We start from the raw sequence: 19,413 nt of genomic DNA on the forward strand, positions 1-19,413 counted from the left end.
AGAAGGTAAAAAGAAAAAGAAAAAGAAAAAAATATATGTATGTATATATATAGGCATAAAAATATATGTGTTTACATATGTATATGTAGGACAGACACATTTAAAAATATAGTAAAAAACAAACAAACAAACAAAAACAAACAAAAAAACAAAACAAAAAAACGAAGTAAAGAAGTATTTAAAGGACCAAAGTGATGCAGACTACTTTACATTTGGGGAAAAGCAAGTAAAGAGGTGGTGTAATACAGGTCTTATGCTTATGTTGGAAGTACAGTTTTTCCCATTGTCTTTTGGGTTTTTCTTGTGGTGTGTGGGTTCCCAGGCACCTTTCCATCACGCCCCCTGACCTTCTTCAGATTGGCAAAAGGTTTGCGGCAGGGAGGTCCTGGAAGAGATCTTGTATTGGGGCTACTTTTGGGAGTAAGAGGAGTTTCAAGTAACAGTCCACGTAGGGGGAGTTGATAGGGAGGGGCGTGCAGCATGAGTCCGCAGGGGAGTTGGCTGCCTTTTCTTGCCGGGGACGAGGTGTGGGTTTGTCTGGGTGTCCCTTCTCTTGGGTGCTGGGTACTGGTTCGTTGGGGTAGGAGGTCAATCTTGATGCCTAATAGATTAAGGACTGAGGGTGAAGAGTTTTAATATAGTGGGAGGTCTGGATGGGATTGAGGGGTGGGGGGATAGTTGGATTTCCAGAGGGGGGAAAGGGTAAGGTGTATGGAAGGGGTAGGAAGGGAGAAAAGAAAAAAATACATTAGAAAGAAAGAGAGAAGAGAAAGGATAGAAAGTAAAGAATAGAAAAGAAAAAAATAAAAAAGAAAGTGGTGAGAAGAAAGGAGAGAATAGCAAGGGAATGCTAGTTTGCTTGAATGTGTTCGATGAATAGAGCATGTAGTTTGAGTCTGTACGTCGCTGTTACTGCTTCAGTGGTCTGACTGGTCACGTGCTTCAATCCCTAAAAGAAGGTAAACCTAGAGATAAAGTGTATGTTAAAGAGTTTTCTCAGGGCCATCTCGTAGTGCAAACTAGGCATGGTATCTCGTGTGGTATCCCGAGCTGCCATCTTAGCTTGTCCGCCCTTTGTATCCAAGAACGCCTGTGGACAGAAAAGCTGAGAGGTTATTTTAAATATAGTAAGATAGAGGCATTAATACATAGTGTTATGGGATGTTTCCATTGGAGTCAGTGGTTTGCCGTGGTATTCTTTACCTGTGTTCCTGTATACGATCTCTAAAGGATTATTGTGGGCCATTATTGTAGAAGGTTGATTACATACCTGTTCTCTCTATGCTGCTGTTCTGGTGTTGCTGTTTTCTTTGTGGTATAATGTGTAGTCAAGAGTTTGCGTTGTTCCTTTTTCATGTATTTTGGGCACTGTTCCCAGGTATATGTTGACTATTCCAGTGTTTGGAGTTTCTACCCTGTTATTTGATTGTTAAGTATTAGTTGTGATTGAGATGTATGTTCTATGTGCTTCAGAATAGTGCTACCATTTTGTGTTTATCTTTTGTCTTCTGACTTACTTCGTTTAACATAACATGATCTAGGTTGATCCACGTTGCTGCAAAATCTGTGATTGTATCGTTTCTGACTGCCATGTAATATTCCATTGCGTATAGATACCACATCTTAATGATCCATTCATCTGTTGTTGGACATCGCGGTTGGTTCCAAGATTTGCTATTATACTGAGAGCTGCGATAAATAGTGGGGTGCACACATATTTTGGAATAAATGTTCTTCCAACTTGGGGGTATATACCTAGGAGTGCAATTGCTGGGTCAAAAGGGAGCTCAATTCTGAGTTCTTTGAGCACTCTCCAGACTGTTCTCCATAGATGTTGGACTAGGGGGCATTCCCACTAGCAGTGGATGAGAGTTCCCTTCATACCGCATCCCCGCCAACAAAGATTGTTCTCAGTATTTTTGATGTGAGCCATCCTCACTGGTGTAAGGTGGTATCTCATTGTTGTCTTGATTTGGATCTCTCTGATGATGAGTGAAGGTGAGCGTGTTTTCATGTGTTTGTTGGCCAGCCTTCTGTCTTCCTCAGAGAAGTGTCTATTCATTTCTTCTCCCCATTTTTTATGGCTTTATTTGGTTTTGAGGGGCTCAGTTTTCTGAGTGCTTTGTAAGTTCTAGATATCAGCCCTTTATCTGATATGTCTAGTGAAAAGATTTTTTTTCCCATTCTGTTAACTGTCTTCTTGCATTAAGTAAGGTTTCTTTCACCATGCAGAAGCTTTTTAGTTTAATGTAGTCCCATTTGTTTATGTTTGCTGCTAAGGTTCTTGCCATTGGTGCTCCATTCTCGAAGACCTTTTTGATATATAGGTCTTCGAGTGTTCTGCCTATTTTATTCTCGATAAGCTTTTATAGATTCGGGTCTGATTTCAAGGTCTTTGATCCATTTTGAGTTGACTTTTGTATAAGGAGTGAGGTATGGGTCGATTTTCACTTTCGTACATGTGGTTTTCCAGTTGTACCAACACCATTTGTTGAATAGGCTTTCTTTGTTCCAGTTCAGATTCTTGCCTCTTTTATCAAATATTAGTTGGCTGTATATCTGGGGGTTTATGTCTGGGAATTCTGTTCTGACCCACTGGTCTGAGGTCCTGTCTCTGTTCCAGTACCATGCTGTTTAGATTACTATGGCTTTATAATATAGTTTCAAGTTAGGTAAGGAGATTCCACCCAGCTTCTTGTTTTTTTTCAGTATGTGTTTGGCTATCCTGGGTCTTTTGTGGTTCCAGATGAATTTTGTGATTGATTGTTTTATTTCTTTAAAGAATTGTGGCTGGATTTGGATAGGGATTGCATTAAATCTATATAGAAGTTTGGGTAGGATAGTCATTTTGACTATGTTAATTCTACCTATCCATGAGCATGGGATGTTCTTCCATTTCTTTAGATCCTCTTCAATTTCTTTCTGAAGTGTTTTGAAGTTTCCCTGGTATAGGTCTTTCACTTCTCTTGTAAGGTTGATTCCTAGATACTTGATATTTTTTGATACTATCTTAAATGGAATTGTATTTTTAATATCTCTCTCTTCAACTTCATTGTTTGTATATAGGAACGCTACTGTCTTTTGTGTGTTGACTTTGTATCCAGCCACTTTGCTGTATTGATTGATTGTTTCTAGGAGTTTTACTGTGGACTCTTTAGGGTTTTTGATGTATATCATCATATCGTCGGCAAATAGAGATAGCTTGTGTTCCTCTTTCCCTACTTGAATTACTTTGATTCCCTTCTCTTGTCAGATTGCTATTGCTAGGACTTCTAAGGTTATATTGAATAAGAGTGGAGAGAGTGGACAGCCTTGTCTAGTTCCTTACCTTAGAGGGAATGCTTCTAGCTTCTCACCATTAAGTATAATGTTGGCTGTAGGCTTTTCATATATAGCTGTGACTATCTTGAGGAAGGTTTCTTCTAACCCTATTTTGCTGAGTGTCTTTAACATGAAAGGATGTTGGATTTTGTCAAACGCCTTCTCTGCATCGATTGATATGATCATGTGGTTTTTGTCTTTCATGTTGTTGATGTGATGTATCATGTTGATTGATTTGCGTATGTTGCATTCCTGGTATGAATCACACTTGGTCGTGATGATCTTTTTGATGAAGTGTTGGATTCGGTTTGCTAAGATTTTGTTAAGTATCTTTGCATCAATGTTCATTAGTGAGATTGGTCTGTAGTTTTCTTTTTTGGTGGTGTCTTTGCCTTCTTTGGGAATGAGTGTGATATTAGCCTCATAAAAGGAGATGGGGAGGATTCCTGTTTTTTTTCTATGGTTTGAAAAGCCTATGGAAAAGTGGTAGTAAGTCTTCTTGAAATGTTTGATAGAATTCACCTGTAAATCCATCTCGGCCTGGGCTTTTGTTCTTAGGGAGTTTTTTAATTACATCTTCAATTTCCTCTGAGGTGATTGGTCTGTTTAGGCTTTCTAGATCTTCCTTTTCCAGTCTTGGAAGAGGGTGTTTATCCAAGAATTTGTCGATTTCTACTGGGTTCTCTAGCCTAGTTGAGTATAGTTGTTCATAATATGATCTCATGATATGTTGTATTTCTTGGGGTTCTGTTGTAATCTCTCCCCTTTCGTTTGTGATCCTACTGATTTGGGTGTTTTCCCTCTTTTTTTTTTGGTGAGTTTGCCAATGGTTTGTCTATCTTGTTCATTTTTTCGAAAAACCAACTCCTTGTCTCATTGATTTTTTGTATTTTTTTTTTTTTTTAGTTTCGATGTTGTTTATTTCTGCTCTGGTTTTTACTATTTCTTGCCTTCTGGTTGTGGTTGGATTTCTCTGTTGCTGTTGTTCCAATTCTTTGAGGTGATCTTTTAAACTGTTGGTTTTGTTATTTTCCTGTTTCTTGACATAGGCCTGTATTGCTATGAGTTTCCCCCTAATTACTGCTTTTTCTGTGTCCCATAAATTTTGACATGTTGTCTCTTCATTGTCATTTGTCTCAAGGAATATTTTTATTTCTTCCTTGAGTTGTTCTTTGATCCAGCTGTTGTTGAGCAGGATGTTGTTTAATCTCCAGGTACTAGTTTTTCTCCATTGCTTCTTCTTGACATAATTTTAACCTCTGTTGCATAGTGATCTGAAAGGGTACTTCTAATAATCCTTACCTTTGTGGTCTTATATAGGTTGGCTTTGTATCCTAAGATATTGTATATTCTGGAGAAGGTTCCATGTGGGTTTGAGAAGAATGTGTATTCTGCTTTCTGGGGATGGAGGGCTCTATATAAATCTATTAGCCCTAAATCTTCTACTTTTTCATTTAGAGCTCTTATTTCTTTGCTATTTTTCTGTTTGGTGGATCTGTCCAGTGGTGATAGTGGAGTATTGAGGTCCCCTACTATTATCACATTTCCCTTCATGTGTTTCTCCAGGTTTGCCAGTAGTTGCCTCACATATTTTGCTGACTCTACATTAGGTGCATAGATATTGACCAGGGTTAGTGTTTCTTGATCTAATGTTCCCTGATCAGTAAGTATTGACCCTCTTTTTCTCTGATCACTTTCTTGAGGTTGAATACAATTTGGTCTGATAAAGGAATGGCTGTCCCTGCTCTTTTTTGTTTTCCATTGGCCTGAATAATTACTTTCCCTCCTTTTATTCTAAGCCTGTGCTTATCCTGTAACTGTAGGTGTGTTTCTTGCAGACAGCAGAAGTCCAGTTTATTTTTCCTAACCCAGTTCTCTAATATGTGTCTTTTAATTGGAGAGTTTAGTCCATTAACATTTAGGGAAATTATTGATAGATAGGACTGTTGTGCAGTTGTATTGTGTGGAGTGGTTGTTGTTACAATCAGGGGTTTGGATTGTGTAATTCGTCTCTGAGTAAGTCGCTTAGGATCGACTTAGTTTGCACAAATAGTTCAAGTTCGTTCATGTTTGAGAATGTTTTTTGTCTGCCCTCCCATATGAATGATAGTTTTGCTGGGTATTGGACCCTGGGTTGGAAATTTCTTTCATTCAGTCGTTTAAATATGTCATTCCACTGTCTTCTTGCTTAAATTATTTCAAATGGGAGATCTGGTTTGATTCTTATGTCCTTTATTTGTATTTGAGGGTTTTTTCTCTTTTATTGCTTTCAGGAGTTCCTCTTTCTCTTTGTTTTTTGCCATTTGGATTATTATGTGTCTTGGTGTTGGATTATTAGGGTCTATTTTATTAGGGACTCTCTTGACTTCCTGGATTTGTCCTGAAGTGTCTTTCCAGAGGGTGGGGAAGTTCTCTGTTATTATCTCCCTGACTACCTGTTCTTCCCCCTTCCCTATTTCCTCCCCTTCTGGTATACCCACAATTCTTAGATTGTTTCTTTTGTCTTTGTTCATTAGATATTGGATTTTTCCTTCCAGTGCTTTGCCTTTATTTCTTTGTTGGTTTCTTGATCATTTTTGATTGCAGTTTATATATATTTAATATATATTTAAATATTTAATTAATAATTAATAACCCTGGCAGTGCTCAGGAGTTATTCCTTACTCTGCACTCAAAAATAGCTCCTGGCAGGCTCGGGGGACCATATGGGATGTTGGGATTCAAACCACTGTTTGTCCTGGATCAGCTGTGTGCAAGGCAAATGCCCTACCGCTATGCTATCTCTCTGGCCCGAGACTGGCATTTTCTTATAAAGATAAAAACATAATCTTACTGCTGTATAAACTTCACAGTTTTCACAGTCTTTTTTCATGATTGTCAAAAACTTTACAAAAATATACCATAACAATTTATTGAAAAGAATTATAATCAAACAGTAAGCTCAGTAGCAAGTCTTTTTTTATTACTTTATTTAAACACCACAGTTTACAAAGTTGAAATTGATACTGTTTTTTTTTCCTGGCACTTAGTGTTCCAATATCCAATCCAGCATAACATTCCTTCTACCATTGTCCCCAGTTTCTCACCCATTCCTAAACCTACCAGCTTAGCAGGCACACAATAATTTATATTATTTTGCTTATTACAACAAAATGGTCATGGAATTATTAACAAAAATTTTAGGAAGAGAAAGTCTTAATTTCTTCTCTGATCCACTGCTTGTTCAGTGGGCTGTTTAATTTTCAGATATTACAGTTGTTTCTCCATGTCTGCTTGTAATTCAACTATATTTTAAGTGCATCATGATCTGAGAAGATAATAGAAATAGTTTATATCCTATTGATTTTATGGAGGTATGTTTTGTGACCCAGCATGTGGTCTATCTTGGAGAATTTCCTATGTATTAGCGAAAGTATGTGAATTCAGCTTTCTGGCATGGTGGCATCTGTGGGTTGTAGATGTGGCTGCCTTGGCTTTGGCAGGGCAAGGACTTAACTTGACCTCATCTTGAGGGTGTACCAGATTTTTCAGCCAGAAGACCAGTGTAGCAGTGAGTTTTAGGGTGATTGTCCAAAACTTGAAGTAAACATGAGTTCTTTTAAAAATGAATAAACAGTGGTCATGAATATTAAAGCAACAAAAAGAAACAAGAAAAAGACATATAAAAGCAATAACTACAGATCACCAATGAAAAATATTAGATAACTGTGTTTCTAATTATGTGACATTTTGGAAAAGGCAAAACTCTTCAAAGATTGCTAGTATTTTTCTTGGGGAGCATAACAAGAAAGAATAAAAGAAACAGGCTGGAGATATAGCACAGCAGTAGGATGCTTGCCTTGCAAGAAGTTGATCGAGGATGGATGGTGGTTTGAATTCCGGCATCCCATATGGTCCCCCCATGCCTTCCAGGAGTGATTTCTGAGCACAGAGCCAGGAGTAACCCCTGATCACAGTCGGGTGTGATCCCTCCAAAACAACAACAACAACAAAAAACCCCACAAAAATGAATGAAAGAAACATTGAATCTTTTAAGTAAAACTATTCTGTATAATAATGATAGACAAGAGATATTGTATATTTCTAAAAAATCTATAGAAGTTTAATTTGTGCAACTTGAAAAAATTATTCAAGGTGTTAGGAAAATCTCAAGGAGTGCAGATAATGAAATGAGAATCTAGGTGTGTACAAATTTATGTAACAGCCTCTATGATGAGGTTAAGGGAATGGTGTTGGAAAAGCAGTAGAAATTTTATGTATTAAAGCAAAAGAAGTTGATGTATATAAGCAGAGTATGTGGTAATTGATGATGATAGTTTCATAGTGGCATGTGCTACCAATGATACTATTTAATGGGTGTATTGGAATTGATTAATAAGAATGTCGAAGGTAAAGACCAGATTTATCTCTGATGGATGAAAATTTTTCAATAGGCAAATGTGGGGATGATCTCTGTGGATGATTAGTGCCAGAGATCAGCAGGAACTCAGATTTGACTGATTATAAACATGATTGCAAATAGGCATATGTGTGTGTGTATGTGTGTGTGTGTGTACAACATCCTCAGATAATATTGCATTTAATATTACTTCATTATGACTTTGGTTAGAAGAAATGATCAATTTCTGTTATGGTATATTGTGTGGAATTTACATGGTCTCCCTATATTAAATTGGGTTTTCAATGGATAATCTAGTTTTATCTCAAAGATATTTGTGTGAGGTTCACTGGTGTGATTAAATTGTCTAATTATGAATAAGTGTGTTTAATGCTCCATGTTTAGATGGTTTATTATCCAGGTTGGTTTCTGCTTGTACCTAAACTGCCGATAGCTTCTGGATAGCCCATGAACTTGACCTAGAATAAGCTTCGAAAGGGTTGAGTAAGTACAGCTTATTAATTAATATTGGTTTTTATTTAAATTTTTGCTGATGGTTTTGCAACCAGAGATATGCTGTAAGAACTTATTTTTTGTAATAGCAATTTACGGTAAAGTTGATTTTGTTATGTGCTATTTCACTTAGTCATGGTTTTCAAGACCTAATAAATAATATTGAAGACTTACTATATATATCCATGAATTACCATGCAAACATATTTCTTTGCTTTGTTAACTAAGAGAGTCTACAATGACATGCCAGTAACAAAAATCACACATAGCATCCAGATTGTGGCTTCAAGTACCACTTCTTAAAATAATCAGAGATTCTAGAAAATATTAGTGATGGTATGACTGTATCAGGAGAGACCTAAGATGAGCTTGGAGTATTGTATCAACCGGAAAGTAAGAAAATGATTTAAGACATATGTGTGATGCAGACACACACACATAAACTTATCATGATATAAAGTAGTCAATGCCCAAGAAATCTGAGCAACTTTTGTAAATTAATTTGCACTGGATTATTACTTAATGTAGGAATGATATATTTATATGGTTAAATACTAATTAATTTATTAAATTAATTAACTAAGAAGATATAGATTCAAAAATAATGCATATGCTGAAAAAATTACAAATAATTTCTTGCTACTTTGCCTCCAAGAAGGGGAAGGAATAACTTGGACTGCTCTTAATTTTTTCCTTTCAGAAACCATATATGAAAGTTGGGGATTGTGGAGAGTGAATGCACAGTTGGGAGGCTAATATGCATTATTTCAGTCAGACGATTAAGGTCAACATAAGCTTTCATAATTCATATCGATAGCAATGTTTTGCTGCAATGTTTTTTTCAAAATTATTTATTTTTAACTAAGTCCTTTATTTAACACTGTGATTACAAACATAATCGTAGTTGGGTTTCAGTCATAAGAAGAACACCCCCCTTCACCCGTGCAACCTTCCCATCACCAATGCCCCCAGCTCTTTCCTCCTCCCATACCCCACCTGTATTCGAGATAAGCTTTCTAAATCCCTCATTCACTGACATTGCTCTGATAGTTCTCAACATAGTTATTTCTCTAATTGCACTCACCACTTTTGTGGTGAGCTTTGTATCTTGAGCCGGTCCTTCTGACCCTCAACTCTGGGAATTATTTCAATGTCTTTAATTTTTTTAAAAACCCATAGATGAGTAAGACTATTCTGTGTGTCTCTCGGACTAATGTCACTCAGCACAATAGATTTCATGCACATCTATGTATAGGAAAGTTTTATGACTTCATTTCTCCTGACAGCTGCATAATATTCCATTGTGTATATGTACCACAGTTTCTTAGCTATTCATCTGTTGAAGGGCATCTAGGTTGTTTCCAGAGTTTGGCTATTGTAAAAAGTGATGTGATGAATATAGGTGTGAGAGAGATTTTTGTATTATATATTTGTGTTCCTAGGGTATATCCCCAGGAGTGGTATAGCTGGATCAAATGGGAGCTTAATTTCCATTTTTTTTTTTTTGGTTTTTGGGTCACACCCATTTGACGCTCAGGGGTTACTCCTGGCTATGTGCTCAGAAATCGCCCCTGGCTTGGGGGGACCATATGGGACACCGGGGGATCGACCGCGGTCCTTTCCTTGGCTAGTGCTTGCAAGGCAGACACCTTACCTCTAGCGCCACCTTCCCGGCCCCTTAATTTCCATTTTTAAAAGAAATTTCCATATTATTTTTCTTAAAGACTGAACTAGACAGTATTCCCACCAGCAGTGAATGAGAGTTCCTTTCTCTCCACATCCCTGCCAGCACTGATTGTTCTTGTTCTTTGTGATGTGTGCAAAATAATGTTTTTTAAGTTTAAACACCGTGGTTACAGAAATGTTCATAGTTGGGTTTCAGTTATAGAATGTACACTGCACTTTATCATTGCAACTTTTCCACCAAAATGTCTCCCATTTACCCTTCTCACCCCCCACATCCTGCCTATTTCTAGGACAGATATTCTGCTTTTCTCTCTCTCTCTCTCTCTCTCTCTCTCTCTCTCTCTCTCTCTAACACACACAAATTGTCATGGCAGTTGTCAGGACAGTTAGTGCTCTAACTATACTTACCATTCTTTGGACAATTTTTATATCATGAGCTTTCCTTCCCAGCCCTCATCTCTATTGCCTCTGGATATTCTTACATACTGGATATATCTCACATAAATTCTACATACTTTTATTTTTCTTGTATCTCACAGATGAGTGAACTTATTCTATGTCTATCTCTTCTCCTCTGACTATTTTCACTCAGTATAATAGTCTTTATTTCCAGCCATATTTAAGCAAATTTCATGACTTCATTTGTCCTAATGGCTGCATAGTATTCCAGTGTGTACATGTACCATTGTTGTCTTTTTACTATTCATCTGTTATTGGGAACCTGGGTTGTTTCCAACTTCTGTCTATATAAATAGTGCTGTGATGAAATAGGAGTGCAGAGAGCATTTTGTTTTGTGTTTTTGTGTTCCTAGGGTATATCCCCAGAAACGATATTGCTAGATCATATGGAAACTCAATTTTCAGTTTTTTGAGGAATATCTGTATTGTCTCCCGAAAAGGCTGAATTAGAAAGTATTCTCACCAGCAGCAAAAGAGTCCCTTTCTTCCCACATCCATGTCAGCATTGGTTGTTCTTCCTTTTCGTGTGCGAATATCTGTGGTGTGAGATGGTACCTCATTGTTCTTTTGATTTATATTTCCCTGAAGATTAGTGATCTGGAGCATTTTTTCATATGCCTTTTGGCCATTTGTATTTTTTCTTTGAGAAAATTTCTGTTTATATCTTCTCCCCATTTTTGGAGTGGTTTATATCGTGTCTTCCTGAATTGTACCAGTACCTTGTATATCTTAGTAATAAATCCTAATCAGATGGGTATATTGGGTGAAAGTTTCTCCCATTCTGTGGGTGGCCTTTGTATCCTACTCATTATTTCCTTTGAAGTTTAGAAGTGCCACAGTCAATTTAATTTTATTTCTTTATCTTTGCTTCTACTTTATTGGACAGTGAGTTGTGTTTCTTCCTTGGATGCTTTTAGCTTCAATGTCATGGAGTGTTTTGCCTACATTTTCTTCAATATACCTTATAGTTTAAAGTATGATATAAAAGTCTTTAATCCATTTTTTTTTCTTTTTTTTTATTATTTTAATTATGACAACAAAGATGCAAAGAAAGAGGACAGGGTAAAGTTACAGTGGAAGCCCAATCACCCATAAACAGGATTCTCAGTAGTTCCATCGATGATATCCCAGCCTTGAACTTTCAGCCAAAGAACATTAAGAAAAACAAAACTGAACCCATGTACAATACAATTACTTTGTCCCTCAAATCCCCAGTTGTAGTACATATTGTTTCTTAGCAGCACACCATATAATCTAAAGATATTAGACTTATGTAACTCTTTAAACATTGAGGGCAAAGTACATTTATCTAGTTCCATGCACATGCTTACTAGTTTAAGTTAACCTCAAAAGTTTTAATGGGTTGTTTTTCTTAAGGATTGGAGTCAAGAGAACATAGTAAAAAACGATATTAAAGTGGCATTTGTTTGCATAGGCCCACCAAAACATAAGGGACATGGAAAGACAAATTATGGTCTAAATACATGGAGACCCTACCCCTGAAGTTTCCTGGCACAGGACTGACTCTAGGCTCCAGGCAAACTAGTTTGTCCAATTCAAGTCATAGTCTGTAGTGGCAATACACCTCCATTCCTCACATAGTCTCTGTTGTTGGTATCATTCTTCTGTATTAAAGATCCTGGAGTCTGCATATCCCATATTGCAGTCAGGATGGTGCAGAGCATCCTCTCGTTTCACCTCACACTTAAGGGGCAATAGAGAGAACCATGTCCTGTAGAGCAGGTCATCGTTGTTGTCATGTCTTCTCGCAGGTCATTGTTGTTGTCACGTCTTCTCAGTGTAAACGGAAGTGTCTTATTAGGAGGTCGATGTCACACCCTCGGTAGTGTCTTTCCTGGTAGAGGACTGCTTCCAACTGTTGCTATAAAGGACCTTGGATGTTTCGTAGATAGCTTGCCTGGTTCCAGCGTGAATGGAGAATGCCCATTCAACTGAGGCCTATACCAGGTCATTATATCAATATTCAGGGTGTAAGATACATTGTAATGAGATTTATTAGATAATAACTAATCTGTATGTATAGTGTTTTCCCATTTTAATGTGTCTATGCAAACAAGGATCAATGCCACGAAGCGTTATTGGTGCATCTGGAGGCAATAGGAACAAGACCAGCAATTTCCATAACATACTTCAATCATAGGCATCAAACTGAGGGACAGTTCCACCACAATCCTTACTGAACAGCTTACAAAGAAAAGACAAGATGAAAAGTGGATAGAAACATCATGGTAGAAGAATATATAGAGAGTTACAGCAGTTAAAGAAAATAACCATAAAATATTCAAAAGATATATGTGTTCAATATGTGTTCGATTTGTGTCCTTCTAAATAGTTCTGGGATTTGTAAGATCTACTGTATGTCTTTGGTCAGAGATTGAAGCTGTGTGTTACTGAAGTTAAGAATGGTAAATCTGGGGTACTGATGGTTGGGAGGAGCATATGATCGCGCGGGGGCGCTAGCCCCCGCGCGGTTTCAAAATGTAGACTGGTATGAAATTGCCAGTGATAGCCTGAGTATAGCTGAGAAATTATTTGCATCCAACCAGATCAAACTACACCCCCTGATCCACCCTCTAGAGCCGGCCTGGGAGTGGGGAAAACCCAGGGTGCCCCATGAGCTCCTCCCAGAAACCCACCTGGAGATCCGGAGGAAAGGGGGAGAGGGGGTTCGGGTGACCCAGGTCCGGGCCCCCCACCCTAGGCCAGGCCAAAAGGCCGCTGGCACATACGGAGGTCTGCCAGCTGCCCGCCCGTGCTGCTAAAAATCCAGCTCCAGGAAGGGAGAGAGACCCTCCCAAGCCCGAAGGACAGGGATTTAAGCCCAACCTAGGCCGGTCCCCAGACCCGGCCTGGGAGTGGGGAAAACCCAGGGTGCCCCATGAGCTCCTCCCAGAAACCCACCTGGAGATCCGGAGGAAAGGGGGAGAGGGGGTTCGGGTGACCCAGGTCCGGGCCCCCCACCCTAGGCCAGGCCAAAAGGCCGCTGGCACATACGGAGGTCTGCCAGCTGCCCGCCCGTGCTGCTAAAAATCCAGCTCCAGGAAGGGAGAGAGACCCTCCCAAGCCCGAAGGACAGGGATTTAAGCCCAACCTAGGCCGGTCCCCAGACCCGGCCTGGGAGTGGGGAAAACCCAGGGTGCCCCATGAGCTCCTCCCAGAAACCCACCTGGAGATCCGGAGGAAAGGGGGAGAGGGGGTTCGGGTGACCCAGGTCCGGGCCCCCCCACCCTAGGCCAGGCCAAAAGGCCGCTGGCACATACGGAGGTCTGCCAGCTGCCCGCCCGTGCTGCTAAAAATCCAGCTCCAGGAAGGGAGAGAGACCCTCCCAAGCCCGAAGGACAGGGATTTAAGCCCAACCTAGGCCGGTCCCCAGACCCGGCCTGGGAGTGGGGAAAACCCAGGGTGCCCCATGAGCTCCTCCCAGAAACCCACCTGGAGATCCGGAGGAAAGGGGGAGAGGGGGTTCGGGTGACCCAGGTCCGGGCCCCCCACCCTAGGCCAGGCCAAAAGGCCGCTGGCACATACGGAGGTCTGCCAGCTGCCCGCCCGTGCTGCTAAAAATCCAGCTCCAGGAAGGGCCTTTAATCCATTTTTATATGACCTTTTTGCATGGTGTTAAAGAGATGTCTGAGTTTGCTGTTTTGCTATGGCTGACCCATTGTCCCATCACTTGTGGAAGAAGCTTTCCTTGTTCCACTTTGTGTTTCTTGCCCCTTAATCAAAGACTAATTGATTGGATGTCTGGGATCATTCTATAAATAGTCAATTCTATTCCACTGATCTTAGGATTTATTCCAATTCCATGCTGCTTTAATAACTATTGCTTTGTAGTACAATTTAAAGTTGGGAAAAGTGAAGTCTCCCATATTCTTTTTTCTGAGGATTGCTTTAGTTATTATTTATGGAAGTTAACTTCTCCTCTATCATTATTTGTATATAATAAGGCTTGAGTTTTTGTGTGTTAATTTTGAAGGCTGCCACTTTGGTTTTATGAGAAAAGGCCATTTTCCCAGAGGGTCAAGGAGAACTACCTAAAGACTGAAATAGTAGGACAAAAAGGTGCTGTATAAATCTATGCTGGCTTCAAGAAAGGGATCATGTATTTGTTTAGCACATGAGAAATGTGGCAGATCTTCCAAGGGCTTCATAAAATAATGGATCAAGTTCTTATGTAATTTATAAAGAACTTACTAAAGAAATATGACAGAAATGCAAGCTGTTCTAGAATCTATCACTTGTTGGAGGACAGAAGAATTAGGGTAGAGTCTGAGTATTACTATAGAAGATTGGGATTCATGAAGACTCAGTTATTGACATGTAGGATGTGTTATTAATATACTACTGTATCTCACAGCAAGGTAATATTTGGTTATTTTATTTAATTGTATTTTAAAATCACAGAAACTCCATGAAAGAGTAGCTTCTCACACTCCTGTGTTCAAAAGCTGAAACAGCAGAAATATATCGACTCTTTCCAGGAATCATAGTCAGCTTAGTGGCAGTAATCGTACATATATCCCCTCTAATCCCATGAAGCCTATTGTTTTTATGTCAAAAAGGTGACCCCAGTAATGGATAAAATCTCAATAGGACAGTTAGGTAGGATTTTCTGGCAGTCATTTAAAAGTTAAAATATTAGAAGGAATATATGACATTGCAAAAGATTTCGGGTGTCTCCCAGGAAAGAGACAGTGGCCACATCTAAAAAAATAAAATAAAGATAAAGAAAGAAAGAATCTCAGGGGTAGAAAAAAATTTCCATTTAGAACATGAAAAGTAAGTGGTAAAGAGAGAAAAAATGTTAGGGAGTTGAGCATTTATTTTCTTCTCTGTTTTGGTAGATTGCACAGTCCCTGGAGTAACAGTGAGGGAAAAATTAAGTGAAATCTTGAATCCCGAGGTGTCAGCTATAGAACCCAGGTCAAGAGTGAAAATAATTCTATTGTTTCCCTTATTCCATGTGGGGCCTGTGCCCCAGGGAAGAGCCTGAGCAGCCTTGTGCCCATTTGTTTGTTACCAGGTAGAGTAGGACAAAGACCTCCCATTCAGTCATCTCAAGCTTACCAAGTGGTGAAGGTGACAACCATAAATGCTGGACTTTCCCCCACTGTTTGAAAGAACTCATAATCAGGGTCAGCAAAGTTGTGAGCTGTGGCTCAGAAAGATCCACAGGCCAGGGCTGAAACGGAGTCTCCTCAGCATCAAGGACTCAAGGAACCAAAGGCAGGGGTCAGCATTGCTCTCCTGGGACTACAGTGGCAAAGCAGAGATGAGGGAACACTGAGAGTGTCTGGCCTGAGAGGGCAAGTCCCTGAGGAGCATTTGTGGTCTGCCTCTCATGTGAGATGGGGGAGATACTAGTTTCCTATTCGTTGCTGTGAGTTTTCAGAAAAATCTGATTTTTGGAACAGCAAAGTCTTCTGAGGTATTGAGAGCTGAGTATCACAGTGAGTTTTTGTACTGTGTGTGTGTGTGTGTGTGTGTGTGTGTGTGTGTGTAAGAAACAGGGATAAAAGCTCACTTTACAATTGCTTTTTCCTCCTCTTCTTCCCTTCTCTTCTCTTCCCTTTCTTCTCTTTCCTTCCCTTCCTTTCCTTTCCCTTCCTTTCCATCCCCTCCTTCCTCTTCCTTCCCCTTACTATTCCCTTCTCCTTCCTTCCTTCCTTCCTTCCTTCCTTCCTTCCTTCCTTCCTTCCTTCCTTCCTTCCTTCCTTCCTTCCTTCCTTCCTTCCTTCCTTCCTTCCTTCCTTCCTTCCTTCCTTCCTTCCTTCCTTCCTTCCTTCCTTCCTTCCTTCCTTCCTTCCTTCCTTCCTTCCTTCCTTCCTTCCTTCCTTCCTTCCTCCCTTCCTTCCTTCCTTCCTTCCTTCCTTCCTTCCTTCCCTCCCTCCATCCCTCCCTCTCTCCCTCCTTCCCTCCCTCCCTCCCTCCCTCCTTCCTTCCTTCCTTCCTTCCTTCCTTCCTTCCTTCCTTCCTTCCTTCCTTCCTTCCTTCCTTCCTTCCTTCCTTCCTTCCTTCCTTCCTTCCTTCCTTCCTTCCTTCCTTCCTTCTTCCTTCCTTCCTTCCTTCCTTCCTTCCTTCCTTCCTTCCTTCCTTCCTTCCTTCCTTCCTTCCTTCCTTCCTTCCTTCCTTCCTTCCTTCCTTCCTTCCTTCCTTCCTTCCTTCCTTCCTTCCTTCCTTCCTTCCTTCCTTCCTTCCTCCCTCCCTTCCTTCCATTTTTGAGCCACATATGTGGCTCAAAGACAACAACAACAACAATAATCTGCAGGAGGCCAGACACAGGAATTTGGAACTGTTACCTCCAGTTTTCCTGCTTGAGGGAAGAGAGAAAGTGATGAAAATTTGGGAGAGAAGACACTATCTTGTCCATACTTAGTCCACAGAGCCCCTGTCTTAGCTCATGAAGATTATGTTATTCAGTATTATGAGAATGGTAAAAGCAGAGGGGCCTTGAATGAGATAGTGCAGATATTTCCAACAAATATCTCTTCTTGTAGGACAAGATAAAGTAAAGGCTGGATTTTTACTTATTGTAAACCTCTATTTCTATGCTTGCAGATCTTCTTGGGAAAGAATGGCTCTTCAAAATGGTTCCTTTGTGACAGAATTCATTCTGATGGGATTAACAGACCAACCTGATCTCCAACTCCCCTTGTTCTTCATCTTTCTTGTAATGTATATGGTCATCGTGTTGGGAAATTTAGGTCTGATGACGCTCATTGGGCTGAATTCAAATCTCCAGACCCCCATGTACTTTTTCCTCTTTAACTTGTCCTTTATTGACCTCTGCTATTCTACCGTATTTACACCCAAGATGCTGGTGAACTTTGTAGCCGAGAAGAACATTATTTCCTATAGAGGCTGTCTGGCCCAGCTTTTCTTCTTCTGTTTCTTTGCCATTTCTGAGTGCTATGTGCTGACCTCCATGGCCTATGATCGCTACGTGGCCATCTGTCACCCACTGATGTACAGCATCACCATGTCCCCCAAGGTGTGTTCCAGCCTAATGTTGGGTTCTTACTTCATCTCATTTTCAAAAGCCTTGACTCACACGGGATTCATGCTGAGACTGACCTTCTGTGATGCCAACACCATCAACCACTATTTTTGTGACATCCTCCCTGTGCTCCAACTCTCTTGCACAGACACCTACATCAATGAACTTGTTGTGTTCATTGTGGTGGGCATCACACTTATTGTGCCCAGTTTCACCATTTTTGTCTCTTATGGATTCATCCTCTCCAGCATTCTCCGCATGAGCTCTACAGAGGGCAGGTCCAAAGCCTTCAGCACCTGCAGCTCCCACATCGTTGCTGTGTCTCTCTTCTTCGGCTCAGCTGCATTCATGTATCTCAAACCATCTTCTTCTGTGTCCATGGACCAAGGTAAAATCTCTTCTGTGTTTTATACAAGTGTGGTTCCCATGATGAACCCCTTAATCTACAGCTTGAGGAATAAAGATGTCAAACTTGCTCTCAGAAAAACTCTCAGCAGGACAAAAATTTAAGCAGAGATTTTGCACACAGTTCTAGGTAGGACTGGCATTTTATTTTATAAAAATATATTTAGACAGAAGCTGTTGGATACTATTATCTTTTATACCTTGATGAAATAACATTTGCTCATAATTTGTCTTCACTTTTTAAATCATAATATCCTCTCTCTTCATGGTTTCTCGAGTTCTTTGCTTACCATCTTTTACCATCCAAATAAGAGTTGAGATGAAACAGTTCAGTTTTCTATGGTCATTTTGGAAGTTTGTTACTTACTCCTGGAAAAGGTGAATAATTCTGTTAGTGATCAAATAATTATGATGCAACTGCATCCTGAAGCTGCTTTTATGATGTGCTTTTGGACAAGGTCCAGGTAATCTACATCTACTCCTGTCTTGACACCCCCCACTGCTGATAATCCAGCTTTCAACTGTAAATAATATACTAATATATAGTCATATATACTAAGCTTCTGTTTGCAGAGATCTCATGCATATTTTTATAAATATGAAACTCTCATAATATAATAAGGAATAATCGTTCTTCCCTTCCTTTGGAAAAGATAGGAGAGGATGTAGTCTGAGTGGTAAAAAAAAACACCAATATTATTAATGTAATTTTGTGTCAAGATAACAATTAGCATTAGTTTCCTCAGAAAGGAGTTAGAGTTCTTTTCTCTAATTCTTTTTTTTTATTAGACTACACGTTCTAAAACTTGAATTCTGTTAGAAATGGTCAGAAATATGTTACATGCTATAATATGCCTCTTAGGAGTTGATTGCCTTTTCTTACTTCAAACAATACTTGTTTAAACTTGAAATCACAGACTCGATTTAATTGCTTTTGAAAAAAGACATCCTGTGGAATTAAATCTTTTTCATTAAAATATCATTTCACTTATGTGTTGGAATACTCATTTGTTTCTTTCTTTCTTTTTTTTTTTTTTTTGGTTTTGGGGCCACACCCAGTGATGCTCTGGGGTTACTCCTGGCTGTCTCTGGGGTTATTCCTGGATGTCTGCTCAGAAATAGCTCCTGGCAGGCACGGGGGACCATATGGGACACCGGGATTCGAACCAACCACCTTTGGTCCTGGATCGGCTGCTTGCAAGGCAAACGCCGCTGTGCTAACTCTCCGGGCCCTCATTTATTTCTTAATTAAAATACTACCTGTACTTAAGCTATCAGCATTTGTACTTTGCAACTCCATGATTGGAAATATTAGACGATATGTAATATAAAATTTATGTACATCATTTATTGATATGCTGTGACATGAGAGAATCTGAACTGTTTTGTCAAAATAAACTGAAAATATTTTACACTGGAAAAAATATAATAAGGGATAAGTGGAGGCATCATACTGAAAATGAAATAAATGAATGGTTTATGCCACACCATTTATTTTTTAGTGGAGGGACACTCACAGTGGTTTCTGGGCCATGGGGCACTGGAAATCGAGCTTAGGGCCTTGTACATGACCAATATGTATCCCACCAGTTGGATGGCATCCTTGACCTCTCTACTCTATAGTTTCTTAATAAAA

General features: G+C 39.6%; 2 protein-coding genes across 2 annotated transcripts in view; both read left to right on the plus strand.

The window, feature by feature from the left end:
• Positions 1-19,413, plus strand: part of LOC126015454 (NADH dehydrogenase [ubiquinone] 1 alpha subcomplex subunit 6) — a 566,806-nt gene that overhangs the window by 111,794 nt on the left and 435,599 nt on the right. The gene's annotated exons all lie outside the window — the stretch shown is intronic.
• Positions 16,950-17,882, plus strand: LOC126015429 (olfactory receptor 145-like). The gene has a single exon (XM_049777954.1). The coding sequence runs from the start codon at positions 16,950-16,952 to the stop codon at positions 17,880-17,882; it is 933 nt and encodes a 310-aa protein (XP_049633911.1).

This window comes from Suncus etruscus, chromosome 8, assembly GCF_024139225.1.
Source record: "Suncus etruscus isolate mSunEtr1 chromosome 8, mSunEtr1.pri.cur, whole genome shotgun sequence".
NCBI lineage: Eukaryota > Metazoa > Chordata > Mammalia > Eulipotyphla > Soricidae > Suncus > Suncus etruscus.

Coding starts and splice junctions, on each gene's coding strand:
- LOC126015429 (XM_049777954.1), top strand. CDS start 16,950: ATGGCTCTTCAAAATGGTTCCTTTGTGACAGAATTCATTCTGATGGGA.